The sequence below is a fragment of the Coregonus clupeaformis genome, chromosome 20 (assembly GCF_020615455.1).
Source record: "Coregonus clupeaformis isolate EN_2021a chromosome 20, ASM2061545v1, whole genome shotgun sequence".
In the NCBI taxonomy this organism is placed as follows: Eukaryota; Metazoa; Chordata; class Actinopteri; order Salmoniformes; family Salmonidae; genus Coregonus; species Coregonus clupeaformis.
Genome location: NC_059211.1, coordinates 24,653,394 through 24,673,744, shown reverse-complemented (window position 1 = coordinate 24,673,744; position 20,351 = coordinate 24,653,394). Strand labels below are relative to the sequence as shown.

The 20,351-nt window shown below is 44.9% G+C and overlaps 1 protein-coding gene across 1 annotated transcript in view; it reads left to right on the top strand.

Annotated features, from left to right (window-relative positions):
* The window catches only part of LOC121533302 (sec1 family domain-containing protein 2), a 148,407-nt gene that overhangs the window by 19,329 nt on the left and 108,727 nt on the right, over window positions 1–20,351 (top strand). Inside the window, exons 3-4 of the mRNA XM_041839116.2 lie at window positions 3,111–3,238; window positions 13,704–13,879. Coding sequence (XP_041695050.2) covers window positions 3,111–3,238; window positions 13,704–13,879 — 304 coding nt within the window. The remainder of the gene's footprint in view (window positions 1–3,110; window positions 3,239–13,703; window positions 13,880–20,351) is intronic.

Below are 20,351 nucleotides of genomic sequence, written 5' to 3'. Positions count from 1 at the left end.
AGGGGCTTCATAGCAAAGGGGGTGAATAAATATGCACGCACCACTTTTTCGTTATTTGATTTTTTTGAATTTTTTTGAATTTCACTTCACGAATTTGGACTATTATGTGTATGTCCATTACATGAAATCCAAATAAAAATTAAATTAAATTACAGGTTGTAATGCAGCAAAATAGGAAAAACGTCAAGGGGGATGAATACTTTTGCAAGGCACTGTACCTTTATAAATTAAATTAAATTAAAGTATAGTGGCTGGTGTGGGTCTACTTGGGTAGTCGGTCCACCAAGAGACTGAAATGGGATGAATGGAGGCCCCGGTCACCCCCAGTCACCCCATCCCAATCCCCGGATAAAGCCCCTCTCCATTCTCACCAATAAACACCATTGAATCTTAGTTGTAATGAGAAACAAGGAATAATTATTAATCGACATCCTTTCCTAATCTGTCCAGAACTCTTATTCATTTTACAGCAGGTTTTCAAGTCATAAAAAAAGAAATACAATTACATTGTAGTATAATTAAGTCCTTCCTTCCTTCTCTCTCTCCCAAACCAAATACATCCCTCTCCACCACCCCCTCCCAGTTCTTCCCTCTTTACACCACCCAAGCCAAGCTTATCCTAACCTCCCATCTTTACTCACCCTTGACCACCCAAGACAAGCTTGTCCCACCTGCCCACCCAAGTCAAGCTTATCACCACCTCCCATCTTTCCCTCTCTTACCCACCCAGGCCAAGTTTATCCCAACCTCCCGTCTTTCCCCCCCTCCCTTCTCAGACATATTTACACCACTCTTCACATCTACTTACTCATCCATTCTCCTAAATTCGGACACAACATATAGCCTATGCGTCTGTGCACCCATTCTCTCCGCCCTCCTACACATATTAAAATTCACCCTCCTTCAGTCTCCCATTCATATGCAGACATATACACACATACACCCTCTCACCCACACACATCCATAGAACAATTATTGACATGCATGCTATTTTTCCTCTTTTATGTTGTCTTTTCAGTGTCCATGTATCTCATTGGCATTTGCTAATTATATCGTTACTTCCTAGAGAAGAACAGTTACTTGGAGACAATAGAGTCTAGATTGTTGTAATAATAATAATAATAATATGCCATTTAGCAGACGCTTTTATCCAAAGCGACTTACAGTCATGCGTGCATACATTTTTGTGTATGGGTGATCCCGGGGATCGAACCCACTACCTTGGCGTTACAAGCGCCGTGCTCTACCAGCTGAGCTACAGAGGACCACTCTGTATTGGGGGGAGGGGGAAAGAATATTGTCTCAACTTACGATAAGCTGGTTTTGGGCATCACTGTATGTAGCCTAGTGTGCTTATCACTTTTTTCCACTTCTTCCTCTTCACAGGGTCCTGGGCTCTCTTTCAACTGGAAAGGTTTCCTTCATCCTGTTTAGGCCTTCATCGGCGCTTGTGAACTCCATTCTCTGTGTTCTCTTCCATACCCACAGCACTGCCGGGAATCGGAGTTGAGACTTGATTCTTTTTTTTCTACAGTGACTGTCTGATCGGAATTAATTGCTTGCGTTTTTTCCTCAGACTAGCAGACCGATCCTGGACGAATCTGATGGGCTGGTCATGTATTTGGATCGCCTATGCCTTCAGAATGTTGACTTTGGTCTGATAGTTCCACAGCTTACACATTACCATGCGAGGGTATTTAACTTTCTTCTGTTTCACTTCGATGGCATCGCTCCAGATCCTTCGGTGATACATCTATGCCAAGCTCCTCCCATATCAGCTTGATCACGTAGCTGGAAAGGTCTCCTTTTTCCTCGTCTTCCAGTAGGAACAATACTCTCATGTTTTGTCATGTTCTGTTTTCTTGCTGGTCCAGTTCATCGTCTAAAGTTTGCACCTTTGTTTCCAGAATGTCAATTCTGTTGTCCTGTTCGTCCACGCGCCTGCCCTGTATATGCATATCTGACATGATGGACTCTACTTTCCTACTTTTTTAACAACAGATTGTAACAGTTTTAGCTATGTTTTCCTGGATATCCTTTAGCTGTTTGTTGCTCTCATTTGCATCTCCAAGTTGTTCTTTGTCTTTTCCTCTAAGGGAAGCCACGGCTTGTTGGGTACAAAATGGAGCTACTCACTCCCCATGTGTCTTATCGGTACGCTCAAGCGCCTCCCTTGTCTAACCATTCTAACATTCTCTGTTGTTGTCTCTTTAGTCCTGAGTTTGTGTACTAACTTCTCCCTCTCTAGTGATCACAGGCTCATTAGAAGTATGTACACATCAGACTGAAGGTCACAGATACACTGAGGACAAATCGAACAGAACAGTACAGATGCTCTGCCCATTTGATGGCCTTTTATAGAACCATCAAAGCATTGACATGTCTTTAAGAGGGGTGAGATATCTGAACAGAGAGAGAAATAGAGACATTGGCTCAGGTTCAGATGCAGAGGTCCTTTATAAAACCGTGTCAGCCTCAGTGAGGGTAATGATGATGAAATGCATTCGCAACACCCTTTGATTCTCTGGGTAAACGCTGGAAGCTCGTTTTACTGCTTATGGCAGATAAGTCTTAAGTTACACACATGACTCTCCTCGTAGTCCTGTTCTCCCATCTGAGATGTGTGATCAGTGTACTTCTTGACCTGGTGGAAAGAGAGGGAGGGTTACGGTGGAGCCAGATATGGTTCCTTGGTCCAGGTTCTGGTTTTGGGAGGTTCTGGTCATGTTGGAAAAGGGTTGCTCTGGGGAATCGGCAGCGTTTAGAGATGATTGGGATTGGGAAAGTTCCTGATGTTCCTCCTGCTAATTTTTGTTTTTTCCGGTGAGGGGTCCCACAGGGAGTGAACGCCCCCTATTACCCAGCATCCCCAACCTACAGGACGAGCACTCACTCATGTTCATGGTGGTGTGTGTACTGTGTATGATGTGTGTGTATGAGAGTGGGAGCGCTTTCCCTGATTTGTCTGTGTACAGGATATATGAACAAGACACACATATCTATATATTTGTGTGTGTGTTTACCGGTCTTTGGGAATATACATGTTGAGAGTGTTTTTCCAGTAGCAGCTGGGTGACCTTACTGATGTGTGTCTGTCCTCTACCTCTCAGGTCGTCCACGGCCAGGTTGCTATGGGAGACCATGCTGGCCAGTAAGCAGAAGGAGGCTGTGATGGAGGTTCGCAGACAGCTGGTGGAGGCCGCCAGCAAGGAGAACCTGCCAATCAAGATGAGTCTGGGTAAGGAAGGACCAGGACACACCAACCATCACACACAGACATACTGACTACACTCACTGTTGACACTCTCCAAGTTAACAGGCACTCTCTGACTCGCTCTCCCAAATCCCAATGCCACAGAATACACAGACACTATCTGATCTAGGGCTGAATAATAAAAGAGGGGGAATTTATTGCAATGAGTAAACACATAATTACATTATTATAATATATAGTCAAACTCTCAGAATTTGGAAGGCATAGCAGAGAGAGGAAAAGAGGATGGGGGGGAGGGGGAGGGAGGGAGAGAGGGAGGGGGAGGGAGGGAGAGAGGGAGGGGAGGGGAGGAGAGAGGGAGGGGAGAGAGGGGGGGGAGTGGGAGGGGAGAGGGAGTGAGGGAAGGGGAGTGGGAGGAGAGGTGAGGGGCGGAGGGGGAGGGGGAGAGAGGAGGGGAGTGGGAGTGAGGGAGAGAGAGAGAGAGAGAGTGAGTGGGAGTGAGGGAGTGAGGGGGAGTGGGAGAGAGTGTGAGGGTAGGAGAGAGAGTGAGGGATAGAGAGGTCCTGCTGTTTTAACAAAGAGCCACAGCGCCACCTACAGAGAGCTGCCTCTGTGTGTGTTTGCCCATGTGGCCACAGAGGAAATGTGAACCACATGTTGGCTCTCTGACTCACACACACACACACACACACACACACACACACACACACACACACACACACAGCTCTCAATGACTTTTGTTGTTTGTTAATGAAGCAAAAGGGCCTTAAGCAGAGGGTAGAAATACTTGCAGAGACGTACACATCACACACATTTTGTGTACTTAGACTCCTATTTGACTCACTTAGGTGTTTGCATGCCATGAATCATATGTAGCATGTCTTGTACACACACACACACACACACACACACCACACACACACATTGACTGATATGTATGTTAGCATGTGGCAGGTCTGTGTGTCTGTGCAACAGTAATGGAGGGGAGGTGAGCTGGGAGGGGCTCTGTGGTCCCACTGCTCCTGTAATCACAGAGGTAACCCGGCTCGCTTAACAAGCAGGTTGGAATATGTGCCGGGGGGGTCACACACACACACAAATGCTACGCACACACACATGCTGCCGCCATGGTGGTTTCCTTTCACACATCTGTGTCTGAGAGCAGCGCCGTCGTTCTTTCTAATCCTGGGTGGCTCGCTCTCTTCTGGGTTTATTTTGACCAACACACCTCAGAGAAAGAGAGGGTAGTAAAGAGAGAGAAAGAGAGGGGGAAAGGGAGAAGGTGAAGGGTATGGATCTAAAGAGGGGGTTTGAGAGAGGACCAGACCTGCCCTCCCCTTCCACTCCCCTCCTACCCCTCACAGTGCCTGTCCCACCCCCACACTGTTCCCATCATGCCCACCAGCACTGTGGGACAACACATTCTACTCTAATGCCTGTGGGGTCACATGTCAAGGGAGGAAACAGAGCTGTAAGTTAGACAGATTTCACACAGACTACACACACTCACACACGTAGTAGTATTCATCCACACACTGTACACTAACGCTCACACACGTAGTAGTATTCATCCACACACTGTACACTAACGCTCACACACGTAGTAGTATTCATCCACACACTGTACACTAACGCTCACACACATACAGTACTGTTCACAGCATCTACTTCCACTGTAGCATTGTTCACATACATACTGTGTAGCTTCATGCAAGTTGTATGACATGTACTGTACTGTATGTATATATCACAAGCACATATAGTGTCTGGATCCAAGTTGGCTTCATTTCACCTCACAGGAGGATCAGACTCCAGAGAAAAAGAGACAAGTCATCTCTCTGATGCTGCTGAGCACGTTCAGAGACGAGACACATTCTCACAACAGAATAGGCTTGTGAAACCCTGTGTGCACGTGTGTGGATGTGTGTGTGTCAGTCTGAGGGCGTTCAACGTTGTTTTTGGGTGTTTGGACAGCTTTGGTTTCAGTGTGTCAGTATACGTGCGTGTGCGTGTGCGTGTGTGTGTGTGTGGAGATCTGTATTTGTGTGGGGGTGTTTGTGTGTGCCTTTGATTGTGTGTGTGCTTTGTATTTTATGTGTGTGCGTGGATGCATGCGTGTGTGTGTGTGTGTGTGTGTGTGTGTGTGTGTGTGTATACAGTGGGGAGAACAAGTATTTGATACACTGCCGATTTTGCAGGTTTTCCTACTTACAAAGCATGTAGAGGTCTGTAATTTTTATCATAGGTACACTTCAAATGTGAGAGACAGAATCTAAAACAAAAATCCAGAAAATCACATTGTATGATTTTTAAGTAATTAATTTGCATTTTATTGCATGACATAAGTATTTGATCACCTACCAACCAGTAAGAATTCCAGCTCTCACAGACCTGTTAGTTTTTCTTTAAGAAGCCCTCCTGTTCTCCACTCATTACCTGTATTAACTGCACCTGTTTGAACTCGTTACCTGTATAAAAGACACCTGTCCACACACTCAATCAAACAGACTCCAACCTCTCCACAATGGCCAAGACCAGAGAGCTGTGTAAGGACATCAGGGATAAAATTGTAGACCTGCACAAGGCTGGGATGGGCTACAGGACAATAGGCAAGCAGCTTGGTGAGAAGGCAAAAACTGTTGGTGCAATTATTAGAAAATGGAAGAAGTTCAAGATGACGGTCAATCACCCTCGGTCTGGGGCTCCATGCAAGATCTCACCTCGTGGGGCATCAATGATCATGAGGAAGGTGAGGGATCAGCCCAGAACTACACGGCAGGACCTGGTCAATGACCTGAAGAGAGCTGAGACCACAGTCTCAAAGAAAACCATTAGTAACACACTACGCCGTCATGGATTAAAATCCTGCAGCGCACGCAAGGTCCCCCTGCTCAAGCCAGTGCATGTCCAGGCCCATCTAAAGTTTGCCAATGACCATCTGGATGATCCAGAGGAGGAATGGGAGAAGGTAATGTGGTCTGATGAGACAAAAATAGAGCTTTTTGGTCTAAACTCCACTCGCCATTTTTGGAGGAAGAAGAAGGATGAGTACAACCCCAAGAACACCATCCCAACCGTGAAGCATGGAGGTGGAAACATCATTCTTTGGGGATGTTTTTCTGCAAAGTGGACAGCACAACTGCACCGTATTGAGGGGAGGATGGATGGGGCCATTTATCGCGAGATCTTGGCCAACAACCTCCTTCCCTCAGTAAGAGCATTGAAGATGGGTCGTGGCTGGGTCTTCCAGCATGACAACGACCCGAAACACACAGCCAGGGCAACTAAGGAGTGGCTCCGTAAGAAGCATCTCAAGGTCCTGGAGTGGCCTAGCCAGTCTCCAGACCTGAACCCAATAGAAAATCTTTGGAGGGAGCTGAAAGTCCGTATTGCCCAGCGACAGCCCCGAAACTTGAAGGATCTGGAGAAGGTCTGTATGGAGGAGTGGGCCAAAATCCCTGCTGCAGTGTGTGCAAACCTGGTCAAGACCTACAGGAAACGTATGATCTCTGTAATTGCAAACAAAGGTTTCTGTACCAAATATTAAGTTCTGTTTTTCTGATGTATCAAATACTTACAGTGGGGAAAAAAAGTATTTAGTCAGCCACCAATTGTGCAAGTTCTCCCACTTAAAAATATGATAGAGGCCTGTAATTTTCATCATAGGTACACGTCAACTATGACAGACAAATTGAGAAAAAATATCCAGAAAATCACATTGTAGGATTTTTTATGAATTTATTTGCAAATTATGGTGGAAAATAAGTATTTGGTCACCTACAAACAAGCAAGATTTCTGGCTCTCACAGACCTGTAACTTCTTCTTTAAGAGGCTCCTCTGTCCTCCACTCGTTACCTGTATTAATGACACCTGTTTGAACTTGTTATCAGTATAAAAGACACCTGTCCACAACCTCAAACAGTCACACTCCCAACTCCACTATGGCCAAGACCAAAGAGCTGTCAAAGGACACAAGAAACAAAATTGTAGACCTGCACCAGGCTGGGAAGACTGAATCTGCAATAGGTAAGCAGCTTGGTTTGAAGAAATCAACTGTGGGAGCAATTATTAGGAAATGGAAGACATACAAGACCACTGATAATCTCCCTCGATCTGGGGCTCCACGCAAGATCTCACCCCGTGGGGTCAAAATGATCACAAGAACGGTGAGCAAAAATCCCAGAACCACACGGGGGGACCTAGTGAATGACCTGCAGAGAGCTGGGACCAAAGTAACAAAGCCTACCATCAGTAACACACTACGCGCCGCCAGGGACTCAAATCCTGCAGTGCCAGACGTGTCCCCCTGCTTAAGCCAGTACATGTCCAGGCCCGTCTGAAGTTTGCTAGAGTGCATTTGGATGATCCAGAAGAGGATTGGGAGAATGTAATATGGTCAGATGAAACCAAAATATAACTTTTTGGTAAAAACTCAACTCGTCGTGTTTGGAGGACAAAGAATGATGAGTTGCATCCAAAGAACACCATACCTACTGTGAAGCATGGGGGTGGAAACATCATGCTTTGGGGCTGTTTTTCTGCAAAGGGACCAGGACGACTGATCCGTGTAAAGGAAATAATGAATGGGGCCATGTATCATGAGATTTTGAGTGAAAACCTCCTTCCATCAGCAAGGGCATTGAAGATGAAACGTGGCTGGGTCTTTCAGCATGACAATGATCCCAAACACACCACCCGGGCAACGAATGAGTGGCTTCGTAAGAAGTGTTTCAAGGTCCTGGAGTGGGCTAGCCAGTCTCCAGATCTCAACCCCATAGTAAAACTTTGGAGGGAGTTGAAAGTCCGTGTTGCCCAGCGACAGCCCCAAAACATCACTGCTCTAGAGGAGATCTGCATGGAGGAATGGGCCAAAATACCAGCAACAGTGTGTGAAAACCTTGTGAAGACTTACAGAAAACGTTTGACCTGTGTCATTGCCAACAAAGGGTATATAACAAAGTATTGAGAAACTTTTGTTATTGACCAAATACTTATTTTCCACCATAATTTGCAAATAAATTCATTAAAAATCCTACAATGTGATTTTTTGGAAAAAAAATTCTCATTTTGTCTGTCATAGTTGACGTGTACCTATGATGAAAATTACAGGCCTCTCTCATCTTTTTAAGTGGGAGAACTTGCACAATTGGTGGCTGACTAAATACTTTTTTTCCCCACTGTATGTCATGCAATAAAATGCCAATTAATTACTTTAAAATCATACAATGTGATTTTCTGGATTTTTGTTTTAGATTCCGTCTCTCACAGTTGAAGTGTACCTATGATAAAAATTACAGACCTCTACATGCTTTGTAAGTAAGAAAACCTGCAAAATCGGCAGTGTATCAAATACTTGTTCTCCCCACTGTATATATATATATATATATATATATATATATATATATATATATATATATATATATATATATATATATATATATATATATATATATATATAGATGTGTGTGTGAATGTGTTTAATTGCAGTGGAAGAGAAAAGTGTTGACAGGATCTGTACTGGCTCTGTAGCATATGGCCTAATTCCCCCAGTGTATTGTGGGATTTCTCACTTTGCAGAAATAGGGGACTATGGCAGATACTTGAGTGTACGCACACACACACATTTGCAGCCAAACCAATGCATCAAACAACAGCTATTTCCTGCTCTCCCAGCCAACAAGATCAGAACCATGCCAGAGGAATCAAAACACACACATTCTCACATATTATAAACAGGAGAAGAAGAGCTAGGCTACATATTCTGTGCACTTATGAACATGACACATGCTGTATGCAGCTACACAGTCTCTCTCTTTCTCTCTTGCTGCTTCACTCATTTATAAACACACACACCCACACACACACACACACACACACACACACACACACACACACACACACACACACACACAGGTGCAGCGATGTGGCTGAGCTAGGTGTGTTGTGTGTACTGTACTCTACTCTACTGTACTGTACAGTCTGGGAGTAGGCCCAGTGATGTGTCCATAAATAAAAGCCCCAGGTCTTTCCCCTGCATAAATACAATTCCCTGCTCCTTCCTCTGGTCCAGGCAGCACCGTGACTTACGAGCCAGGACTGTGAGCGAGGCAGACCACTGTTCAGCTTCATGCTCAAACAGTCAGTACTTCATAGTCCCTGAATCACCCACATACTGTCCAACAAAAATGCAAGTCATCCCCCTGGTTCAGTTTTAGGGTTAATAATGGTTGGCCCTTGGCTTCCTAGCATTGTTCAGGGGTTGAATGATGGTTGATCCTCAGACTCATTGTGGGCCTTTCATTCTTCTCTCTCTCATTCTTCTATAATTTTCTATTTCTTTCCCTAGCTTGTACTCCCTCTCACACTGTACCCCTACCTCTGGGTTAGATTATGGTTTTCCCCCAGTATATCCCTCTCTCAGGCCTATTCTAGGGCTAAATTATGTTTGGCCCTGGCTGTGGTTCTCCTTCCCACTCCTGGGCTGAGTTATTGTTGGCACATCAGGCTCAGTGATGCTTGGGTATACTGCCAGGCCATTTTACTGCCATGGCCGGGGCTGTTCACAATAGGGCTTTTCACTGTCTGGATATTCCTGGACCCGGATCCATTCCTCAATTATGTTTTAATGTTGGAAAGGTAACTTGATTCGCTTTTGAACACATATCTTCCATTCTGCCCATTGGTGCCACACAGAGAGCACACAGGTTGGTTTAGGATGATGAGAAGACCACATTACCCAACAGGCTGAGTTTCAGCAGTCTTGCACACTGTCAACTTTACTCAGCACCAGACAATGCTTTCTGGGAATAGGAGTCCTTTGTTGGTAGGTTAACGCTGCTTGTCTAACCGTTCTTGACGAAAACGCAACACGTTTTATAATCCAGCATTAATAACAAAGTTGTTAAATTGAAGTCGTTACGTCTGTACTTGACATGACTCCATACTTTTTATATTTTGTATTCTGGAACGTTGTGCCCCATTTTTCATTCCGTCTGTCTGTTTCTCTTCTATTCATGTGTTTGGCCCCGCTAAAGAAAACATTGGCCGTGTAATCCAACAGGAAATAGTCCCACATCTGTTCCTGGTTCTGAACATCAACATGAAGAAGTGGGGTTTATGGGGAGTTAATGTGTACCCCTCTCGCCCCCAGTCCTGGGGTCGCTCCGTCCCCCTGTCCGTCTCCCTTGCCTCTACCTCCAGGCTGCCCTCCTCACCCCCACCTCCCCCCTTCTTCCTGTGTCTCTGTGAATCATCCTTAGAGGAGGGAGGGCCTTAAATAGTATGAGGAACCCAACTTCACTCTGCCAGCTCTGCAAATAATCAGAGACAACCACTGATTCACACGTATTAGGCAGACTTAGACAGCCTCACAGGGACTCTTATCAATAGTACACACACACACACACACACACACACACACACACACACACACACACACACACACACGTATATACAGTGCCATGAAAAAGTATTTGGCCCCTGTCTGATTTTCTCTAATTTTGCATGTTTTTGATACTGAATGTTATCAGATCTTCAACCAAATGCTTCCTGTAGTTGTTGATCAGTCTCTCATATCGGTTTTGGCCCACTCTTCCATGCAGAACTCAGCAACATTTGTGGGTTTTCAAGCACAAACTGCTCGTTTCAAGTCCTGCCACAACATCTCAATTGGGATTAGGTCTGGACTTTGACTAGCCATTCCAAAACTTCAAATGTGTTGCTTTTTAGCCATTTTCATGTAGACTTGATTGTGTGTTTGGGATCATTGTCTTGCTGCATGACCCATCTGCGCTTCGGCTTCAGCTCACAGACGGATGGCCTGACATTCTCCTGTAGAATTCTCTGATACAGAGCAGAATTCATGGTTCCTTCTATTAAGGCAAGTCGCATCCCCAAACCATCACACTACCACCACTATGCTTGACCGTTCTTACTGTGGAATGCAGTGTTTGGTTTTCGCTAGGCATAATGGGACCCATGTCGTCCAAAAAGTTGACTCAAGTGTGCCAAAAAGCACCTGGATGATCATCAAGACTCTTGGAAGAATGTTCTATGGACAGATTATTCAAAAGTATAGCTTTTTGGATGACATGGGTCCCATTTATGCCTGGCGAAAACCAAACACTGCATTCCAGAGTAAGAACCTCTGTCAAGCATGGTGGTGGTAGTGTGATGGTTTGGCGATGCTTTGCTGCCTCAGGACCTGGACGACTTGCCTTAATAGAAGGAACCATGAATTTTGCTCTGTATCAGTGAATTCTACAGGAGAATGTCAGGCCATCTGTCTGTAAGCTGAAGCGCAGCTGGGTCATGCAGCAAGACAATGATCCAAAACACACCATCAAGTCTACATGAAAATGGCTAAAAAGCAACACATTTGAAGTTTTGGAATGGCCTAGTCAAAGTCCAGACCTAATCCCAATTGAGATGTTGTGGCAGGACATGAAACGAGCAGTTTGTGCTTGAAAACCCACAAATGTCGCTGAGTTCTGCATGGAAGAGTGGGCCAAAACTCCTCCACAGCGATATGAGAGACTGATCAACAACTACAGGAAGTGTTTGGTTGGAGTCATTGCAGCTAAAGGTGGCACAACCAGTTATTGAGTGTAAGGGGGCAATACTTTTTTCACACAGGGGTATTGGGTGTTGCATAATGTTGTTTATGAAATAAATGAAATAAGTATGTAATTGTTGTTATTTGTTCACTCAGGTTCCCTTTCTCTAATGTTAGGTTTTGGTTGAAGATCACTGTGTCCTCCTCCCAGAGTGCAAAGAACCTTCGCGTGACCCTGGACAACACCCTGTCGTTCTCTGCTAACATCAAAGCGGTGACCCGATCCTGTAGGATCAACATTCGCAGAGTATGACCCTACCTTACACAGGAAGCGGCACAGGTCCTAATCCAGGCACTTGTCATCTCCCGTCTGGATTACTGCAACTCGCTGTTGGCTGGGCTCCCTGCCTGTGCCATTAAACCCCTACAACTCATCCAGAACGCTGCAGCCCGTCTGGTGTTCAACCTTCCCAAGTTCTCTCACGTCACCCCGCTCCTCCGCACACTCCACTGGCTTCCAGTTGAAGCTTGCATCTACTACAAGACCATGGTGCTTGCCTATGGAGCTGTGAGGGGAACGGCACCTCCTTACCTTCAGGCTCTGATCAGTCCCTACACCCAAACGAGGACATTGCGTTCTTCCACCTCTGGCCTGCTGGTCCCCCTACCTCTGCGGAAGCAGAGTCCCCGCTCAGCCCAGTCAAAATTGTTCGCTGCTCTGGCACACCAATGGTGGAACAAGTGGACAGTGGAGTCACTGACCACCTTCCGGAGACACTTGAAACCCTACCTCTTTAAGGAATACCTGGGATAGTATAAAAGTAGTCCTTCTACCCCCCCACCCCCTACCCCCACAATTTTTGTTTATATATATATATATATATATATATATATATATATGAAACAAATGAAAATTAAAAATATACTCAAAAAATTTAAAATTAGAAAAATATTTGTTTTTAAATTGTAAAGTGGTTGTCCCACTGGCTATCATAAGGTGAATGCACCAATTTGTAAGTCGCTCTGGATAAGAGCGTCTGCTAAATGACGTAAATGTAAATAACATTCAGTATAAAAAATAAGCAAAATTAGAGAAAATCAGAAAGGGGGCAAATACTTCTTCACACATTCCATCACACACTATGACTCATATAAAACATAGAACCTCACACTTCAACAATAACAGTTGAAGATACAGATACACACTTTCACAGAATATACAGTATGCCCAATACATGATTATGGCTGAGGTTCTCACAGCCCGTCTCCTCCAAGCTTCTCTTCTCTCTCCTTTGCCTGTGGAGTCTGGCTCTCTGAGATAATATTATGGTCTGCTATGGTATCACTCACACTCTCTCTGTATGCCTGAGCTTACTCTACCCCAACAGGCTGCCGCCCCAGGCAGACTAGCATGAGTATGCTAGTGTGTATGCACTGAACAAAACAATATTGTTTATTTATTTTATTTATTTTTATTTTTAGGGGGTAGATCAGCTTTAATATTTCAGATAGATTGTAACTTCCATCAATGTAATTGTCTGCATCACTTCCAATCCCCCATATGTTTTTTTTCTCTCAAATATATATATGTGTGTGTATATATATATATATATATATATATATATATATATATATATATATATATATATATATATATATATATATATATATATCATACATATCCTTTTAAAAATTATATTTCCCTTCATTACTTTCCAACCCCACCACCCCTTCCCCAATTGGAGTAAACTAGTGAACAACAATGGACACAGTCAAATTCTACAATAATTATATTTTGTTTGTTTTTACTCCTGAACTTCCTCCGATCATTTTCATGTTAGCAGTTGAATGATCGACTGTTTAATTAAAGGACATTGAATAGATTAATAAGAAATTAATATAATTTCCTCATGTCTGTTTTGTCTCTCCCTCAGGCCGTGTGACCCCGGAGCAGCTGTGTTCCTACGTGCAGCTGTTTAAGAGCAACTGGGGGGCTCTAGAGAGTCACTGTGGGGTAATACAGCTGGGCCTGGCCACCGCCCATACCCTCCGTCACCCCACACTGCCCCGCTGGGACGCCTGCCTTGCTTTCGAGAGGCTCCTCCTGCAGGTATACTACACACACCCTGGACACACACACACTCCGCCACCCCATCCTGCCCCGCTGGGACGCCTGCCTGGGGGGGTGACACTGGTGAGGCAAGGTGACCACAACTTTGTTGGGATAAACTGTCTGTCAGAGAGAGAAAAATGCACTCTGACTGTCTCTACTGTGGTTTATAAACACATCCAGTTGTGTTTGTAGGAAAAAACATGCAGATCCTGTGTAAACTTCTGGGGGGAATAGCCTGCTTTCCAGTCAGTGTGTTGTTGGGGCAAACGGGAGAAGAGGAAGCAGTTTACCAGGGCAGACTGGGGCGGATGTGCACGTGTGTCAGACCATGGCAGGGTCAGAGGTTATTAGAGAAGGGGACAGAGGGAAAGACTGACAGGACAAGAGTAAGTTAAAGAGCAGAAGTGTGTCTCATCACACCTCCGACCTATAGCAGTGGTCTCCTGACAGTTTAGAATCTCTCTCATGCTGAGTGGAGACTCATGTTCTAGAGTCTTCTAATCTAACTAATACTACTCTATTCCAAAGCCTTTTCCTCCTCCTCTTACCTCTCTGTTTTCATAGTCTCTTTATATTCCTGAAGCTCTAAAGCCAGCAGCAGGACAGCACAGTATTTAGGAACTTATTAAAGTAAATCACGGAAAAACAAAACAGGCCTGCACCAGCCAGCGTCCCATGCCAAAGTGGAATTTGAAAACAACCTTGTAAATCTTGTTTCTTAGCTGAGCTCCTGGGAGGAAGATGCTTCGGCTTATTTGGTACCAGTATCCTTCATACCATGTTAGTCCACATCAATCCATATTACTCCCTGTCTGTCCTGTACCCTTCTGACCTCAGTAGTTCTCACAGTCCACTCTGCCTTTCAGCTTCAGTATCATAGTAGTCAGCAGGCTTTTATAGAAGAAAGTGGAAAATGTGTCCTCAGGTAAAAATAGATACCAGGTTGGCCCAGTGATAACCATCTTATCTCAACTGTGTATTGTTTTTGTTTGTGTAGGTGTATGTTTGGGACCCCATTCAAAACACATTCTTGGGAAATCAGCAGACCTGGGTTCAAATATCTCAATTACTTTTACATATATTCAAAGTAAGTAGCTATTCAGATATAAAAAAAAAAAAAAAAAAGTAGTTGCATATTTTTATTTTAAAATACACTTGGAAAGTATTTTGACAGTATTTTCAAATGCTATTTTCAAATACCTGGGTTAAATGCATGGTAGTGTATTTGAGTCAGTGTATTTGATATACAATTTGGCAGACTATTTGTTTTTTACAAATAACCATTCAAATACACAACAAAAAGTATTTAAAATACCAGATACCCAAATGCACATGTATTTTAACCCAGGTCTGGAAATCAGATCTCACAATCAAGCCTTGCTTGACTCGTGAGAGTTGATGTTTGCAATAAAAACGGACCCGTAATGTGAGCCCCAGTTTTCTATTGAGGTATTAAGTTAAATAGGATTCTGTGTGCTCCTCTCCCTCTCTCTGTTGATTTCATCTCACCACGATGTTTGGGCTCTGGCTACAGGGTGGACACAGAGAAGGGTAATTACATTGGAAACTGCATGGCTGGATGAAATGGCTCTTTTCTCTGGCTGGTGTGGTGGTTGCGCTGTTTACCCTGCCTGAGTGTGTGAGGGGAGCAGTGGGCAGAGCTGGGCACATGGTGCTGATGGACACAGTGCCAGACCCTGGTGGTGGTGTAAGGTTAGTTATGCCATGGGAACAGACTGTAACCATGAGAGTGGAGGTCCTGTGAGGTCAGATCAGGCCTTACTGTGATAAGGTCGACACCTTTAAACTCTGACCTCCCATTCACTCAGTGGTTAACAGTGAAACAATATCTGACTACAAACCACCAAACAGGATATTTCCTACTTTAAAACGCATGTAGTTCCAGTATGAAAAATGTATGCACTCACTAACTGTAAGTCACTCTGGATTGTCTGCTAAATGACTAAAATGTAAATGTAATGTAGGTACGTTTTCCCTCATGTTAGAAGTTAGTTACAGCATATTGGAATGTTTATAGGGTGACAGTTTTTATTTTTGTGATAAAGATGTGGTTGTAGTGATATAGATCTGGTTGAGTAGGCTGGCATGGTGGTTGGCCAGTGATCTAGCTAGATGTGGTCAGTGTGATAGATGGTGTTAATTCAGGGTGTTTACAGAGTAATGAAGGGGGCAGTTCAGGTACAGTAATTACCTCTGAGTAGTGCTTTACCTCAAGGTTGGGGGCACTGCCACCCTACCTACCAATGCTGCCCCTGCATCTGCCCCCTGCTATGTCCCATGCTGTGGACCCAGGGGCCCTGGAATGGAGGAGTGTTGGTCTGAATGGGGCAGATTGAGCAGGTTTGGGTCGTACCCAGCCCACAATCACAGGGCCTGTGTGCAGCCTGGGACTAGTACTAGACAGGGGTGGGGGGCAGCAAGGACAGTCTCAACAAACCCTTCCCGGAACATCACACTAGCTACCTCTACACCAACGGCCCAGACAGAGCTACTCCCAAACCATACATGTACTACATTCCTCCCATAGACTAGCTAATGGCTGAGTCAGTTAGTGAGGGATACAATCTCTCTGAAAGACTGAGTGTGTGATAAACTGAATGAACAGGGAATAGGCCTAACTCATGGGGGAGTAAGACTACTTCATTGAATGATGATATGAAAGGGATAGCGACAGTCAGTCAGTCAGTCATGGTGTGGTGTCTGTTGTTCATTAAGAGTCAGTAGTAAATGTGTTAGCAATAGGAGAGCAGAGCTAACCTCTCCACCCAAGCCTGTTTCTCTATCTCTGCTGAGATTAGCCCGGCCTGCCTCTCATAACATTCCAGCTGCCAGTTATTACTGGTCAGAAACAAGACTTCTGCTCTGTCCCCCTGCCGCTGGGTCACACATTACTAGAACAGCCAGCCAGACTCCATATCCCTGTCTGATTGTCTGTGAGTTGCAATTTCTGGCTATCTGACTCTGTTTGAATGTGTTTCTATTTTCATGGCTTTTCTGTTGTACTAATGTGCCATGAATGTATATGTATGCCTGTCTCTCTGTCAGACTGTTTGTCTGGAAGTGTATATGTTGTTTGTAGGTTATCTGTATGTATCTTTCTGTCTGAGCTCTGAGGTATTGTTAACCTGCAGTCTGGAGCCTAGTGACCCACGCGCCTCATCAGCCTCCAGTTAGTCTTGTCTTCCCCCTCTTCATGACTCCTAACCTCTAACCCCTGAACTCTCCTGCACAGGCTCAAACCTACAGCTGTGATAGGCCCTGCAGAGTGTCAGGGGGTTGCTAGATTTTTTTGTTGTGCAAAATCAATGTGTGCTTTCTCTTTATGTACAGTCGTGGTCAAAAGTTTTGAGAATGACACATATTAATTTTCACAAAGTCTGCTGCCTCAGTTTTTATGATGGCAATTTGCATATACTCCAGAATGTTATGAAGAGTGATCAGATGAATTGCAATTAATTGCCATGAAAATGAACTTAATCCCAAAAAAACATTTCCACTGCATTTCAGCCCTGCCACAAAAGGACCAGCTGACATCATGTCAGTGATTCTCTCGTTAACACAGGTGAGAGTGTTGACGAGGACAAGGCTGGAGATCACTCTAATAATAATAATATGCCATTTAGCAGACGCTTTTATCCAAAGCGACTTACAGTCATGCGTGCATACATTTTTTATGTATGGGTGGTCCCAGGGATCGAACCCACTACCTTAGCGTTACAAGCGCCATGCTCTACCAGCTGAGCTACAGGGGACCACTCTGTCATGCTGATTGAGTTAGAATAACAGACTGGAAGCTTTAAAAGGAGGGTGGTGCTTGAAATCATTGTTCTTCCTCTGTTAACCATGGTTACCTGCAAGGAAACACGTGCCGTCATCATTGCTTTGCACAAAAAGGGCTTCACAAGCAAGGATATTGCTGCTAGTAAGATTGCACTTAAATCAACCATGTATCAGATCATCAAGAACTTCAAGGAGAGAGGTTCAATTGTTGTGAAGAAGGCTTCAGGGCGCCCAAGAAAGTCCAGCAAGCGCCAGGACCGTCTCCTAAAGTTGATTTAGCTGCGGGATCGGGGCACCACCAGTGCAGAGCTTGCTCAGGAATGGCAGCAGGCAGGTGTGAGTGCATATGCACGCACAGTGAGGCAAAGACTTTTGGAGGATGGCCTGGTGTCAAGAAGGGCAGCGAGGAAGCCACTTCTCTCCAGGAAAAACATCAGGGACAGACTGATATTCTGCTAAATGTACAGGGATTGAACTGCTGAGGACTGGGGTAAAGTCATTTTCTCTGATGAATCCCCTTTCCGATTGTTTGGGGAATCCGGGAAAAAGCTTGTCCGGAGAAGACAAGGTGAGCGCTACCATCAGTCCTGTGTCATGCCAACAGTAAAGCATCCTGAGACCATTGATGTGTGGGGTTGCTTCTCAGCCAAGGGAGTGGGCTCACTCACAATTTTGCCTAAGAACATAGCCATGAATAAAGAATGGTACCAACACATCCTCCGAGAGATCCTTCTCCCAACCATCCAAGAACAGTTTGGTGACGAACAATGCCTTTTCCAGCATGGTGGAGCACCTTGCCATAAGGCAAAAGTGATAACTAAGTGGCTCGGGGAACAAAACATCAACATTTTGGGTCCATGGCCAGGAAACTCCCCAGACCTTAATCCCATTGAGAACTTGTGGTCAATCCTCAAGAGGCGGGTGGACAAACAAAAACCCACAAATTCGGACAAACTCCAAGCATTGATTATGCAAGAATGGGCTGCCATCAGTCAGGATGTGGCCCAGAAGTTAATTGACAGCATGCCAGGGCGGACTGCAGAGGTCTTGAAAAATAAGGGTCAACACTGCAAATATTGACTCTTTGCATAAACTTAATGTAATTGTCAATAAAAGCCTTTGCCACTTCTGGAATGCTTGTAATTATACTTCAGTATACCATAGTAACATCTGACAAAAATATCTAAAAATACTGAAGCGGCAAACTTTATGAAGACCAATACTCGTGTCATTCTCAAAACTTTTGACCACGACTGTACTGTATAGCCATAGCTAGACCGATCAATCAGAGAAAGTTACTAAGTAGAACAACATGCAGTCTATTCAGGTCAACACAACCAGTTTAGTCTAACATGCTGAAATAGGAAAAATTGCAGTATTGGCCGGGTCCTCTCTGTACCTGTACCTACATGCCACAGACAGAGGGGCTTTAAGCCTGTAATTGTCTTTACCCCAGGGGTATGGTGCCTGTCCAACAGCCAGCCAGCCAGCCCAGACATTCATTCCCGCTCTGGACTGTCTGCTGCTGCTGCCCCCTGCCTACCCCACAAGGCATTGTGACGTTATAGGGGGCTGGAGACTGTAACAAATGAGTGTGAATGACTGTGTGACATGCTGGTCTGAGACATCCAGGAGTCCATCGTCGCTGACCCCTCAGACTCCCCACCGCTTTACAGCCTCATATCTGAGCTGACCTGGACTGACCGTCCCCCCATCCAGCCCCGGGGGAAGAGAGCGGCCGGTAAGCCCGGTGGAGCAGCAGGGGGCTGGGAGTCCCTCAGTCTCTCTAGCGCTATGACAGGGACTCTCTGTCTTACTTCATTTACTCAGTCTCTATATATTTCCCTCCCTCTCGCTCCATCTTTACTCTGTCTGTACCCCTCTCTCTTAATCTATTTTCCTCTCTCCATCTCCCCCTCCTAGCCTATCTCTTTCGTTGTTCAGCATGTCATAAAAAATATAGTCTGGTTTATCAGAGAAGTTAGTTATTTACCAGTCTCTTCCTTCCTGTGTTTAGTTGGGGGGGATTACAGTGGGCCCAGACGGCCGGCTGGGAGTGAGAGCAGAGCGCTGATGGAGTTTACTCCCTGCCCCTGTCAGGAAACCCAGAAATAACCCCCTCTCTCTCCCCCACTGCCCTGGACCCTGAGACAGTCTAAGATGGTCTGGGACGGCTGTGTTTACATACATACAGCAGGCCTGACTATACCGCCACTGCACGGCCCCAGCCCCGGCCCAGACCCTGGACTAATGTACTATCTGTTTAATAGGGAGAGAGAGACCTGTTTATAGAGAAGGACCTTTTTAACTGACTGATGGACTGTTAGGTCAGAGGTCAAAGTTAACCCATGTTACTTCCTGTTATCATCACCACTCGACGGTCAGTGCTATCCGGTATCCTTTGGACGTCCCTACCCTAAACCGTAACCCTTACCTAACCCCAACCTTAAAGGGGAATTGAAACACTAGGCTTTAGAACACCAGCTAACTGTAATTAACTCGCCATACTGGCATTGTTGCATTACTGGCAGGATTTCCCAAAAATGGCTGAATCCCAAAACTGACTCAAAGACCATGACCTCTGCGTGCATTAATGAGCAAAATTTGCTGGTGTCAAACCATATATGAAAACATGATACATATTTTGAAAGCTAAGAAACAGCCCTTT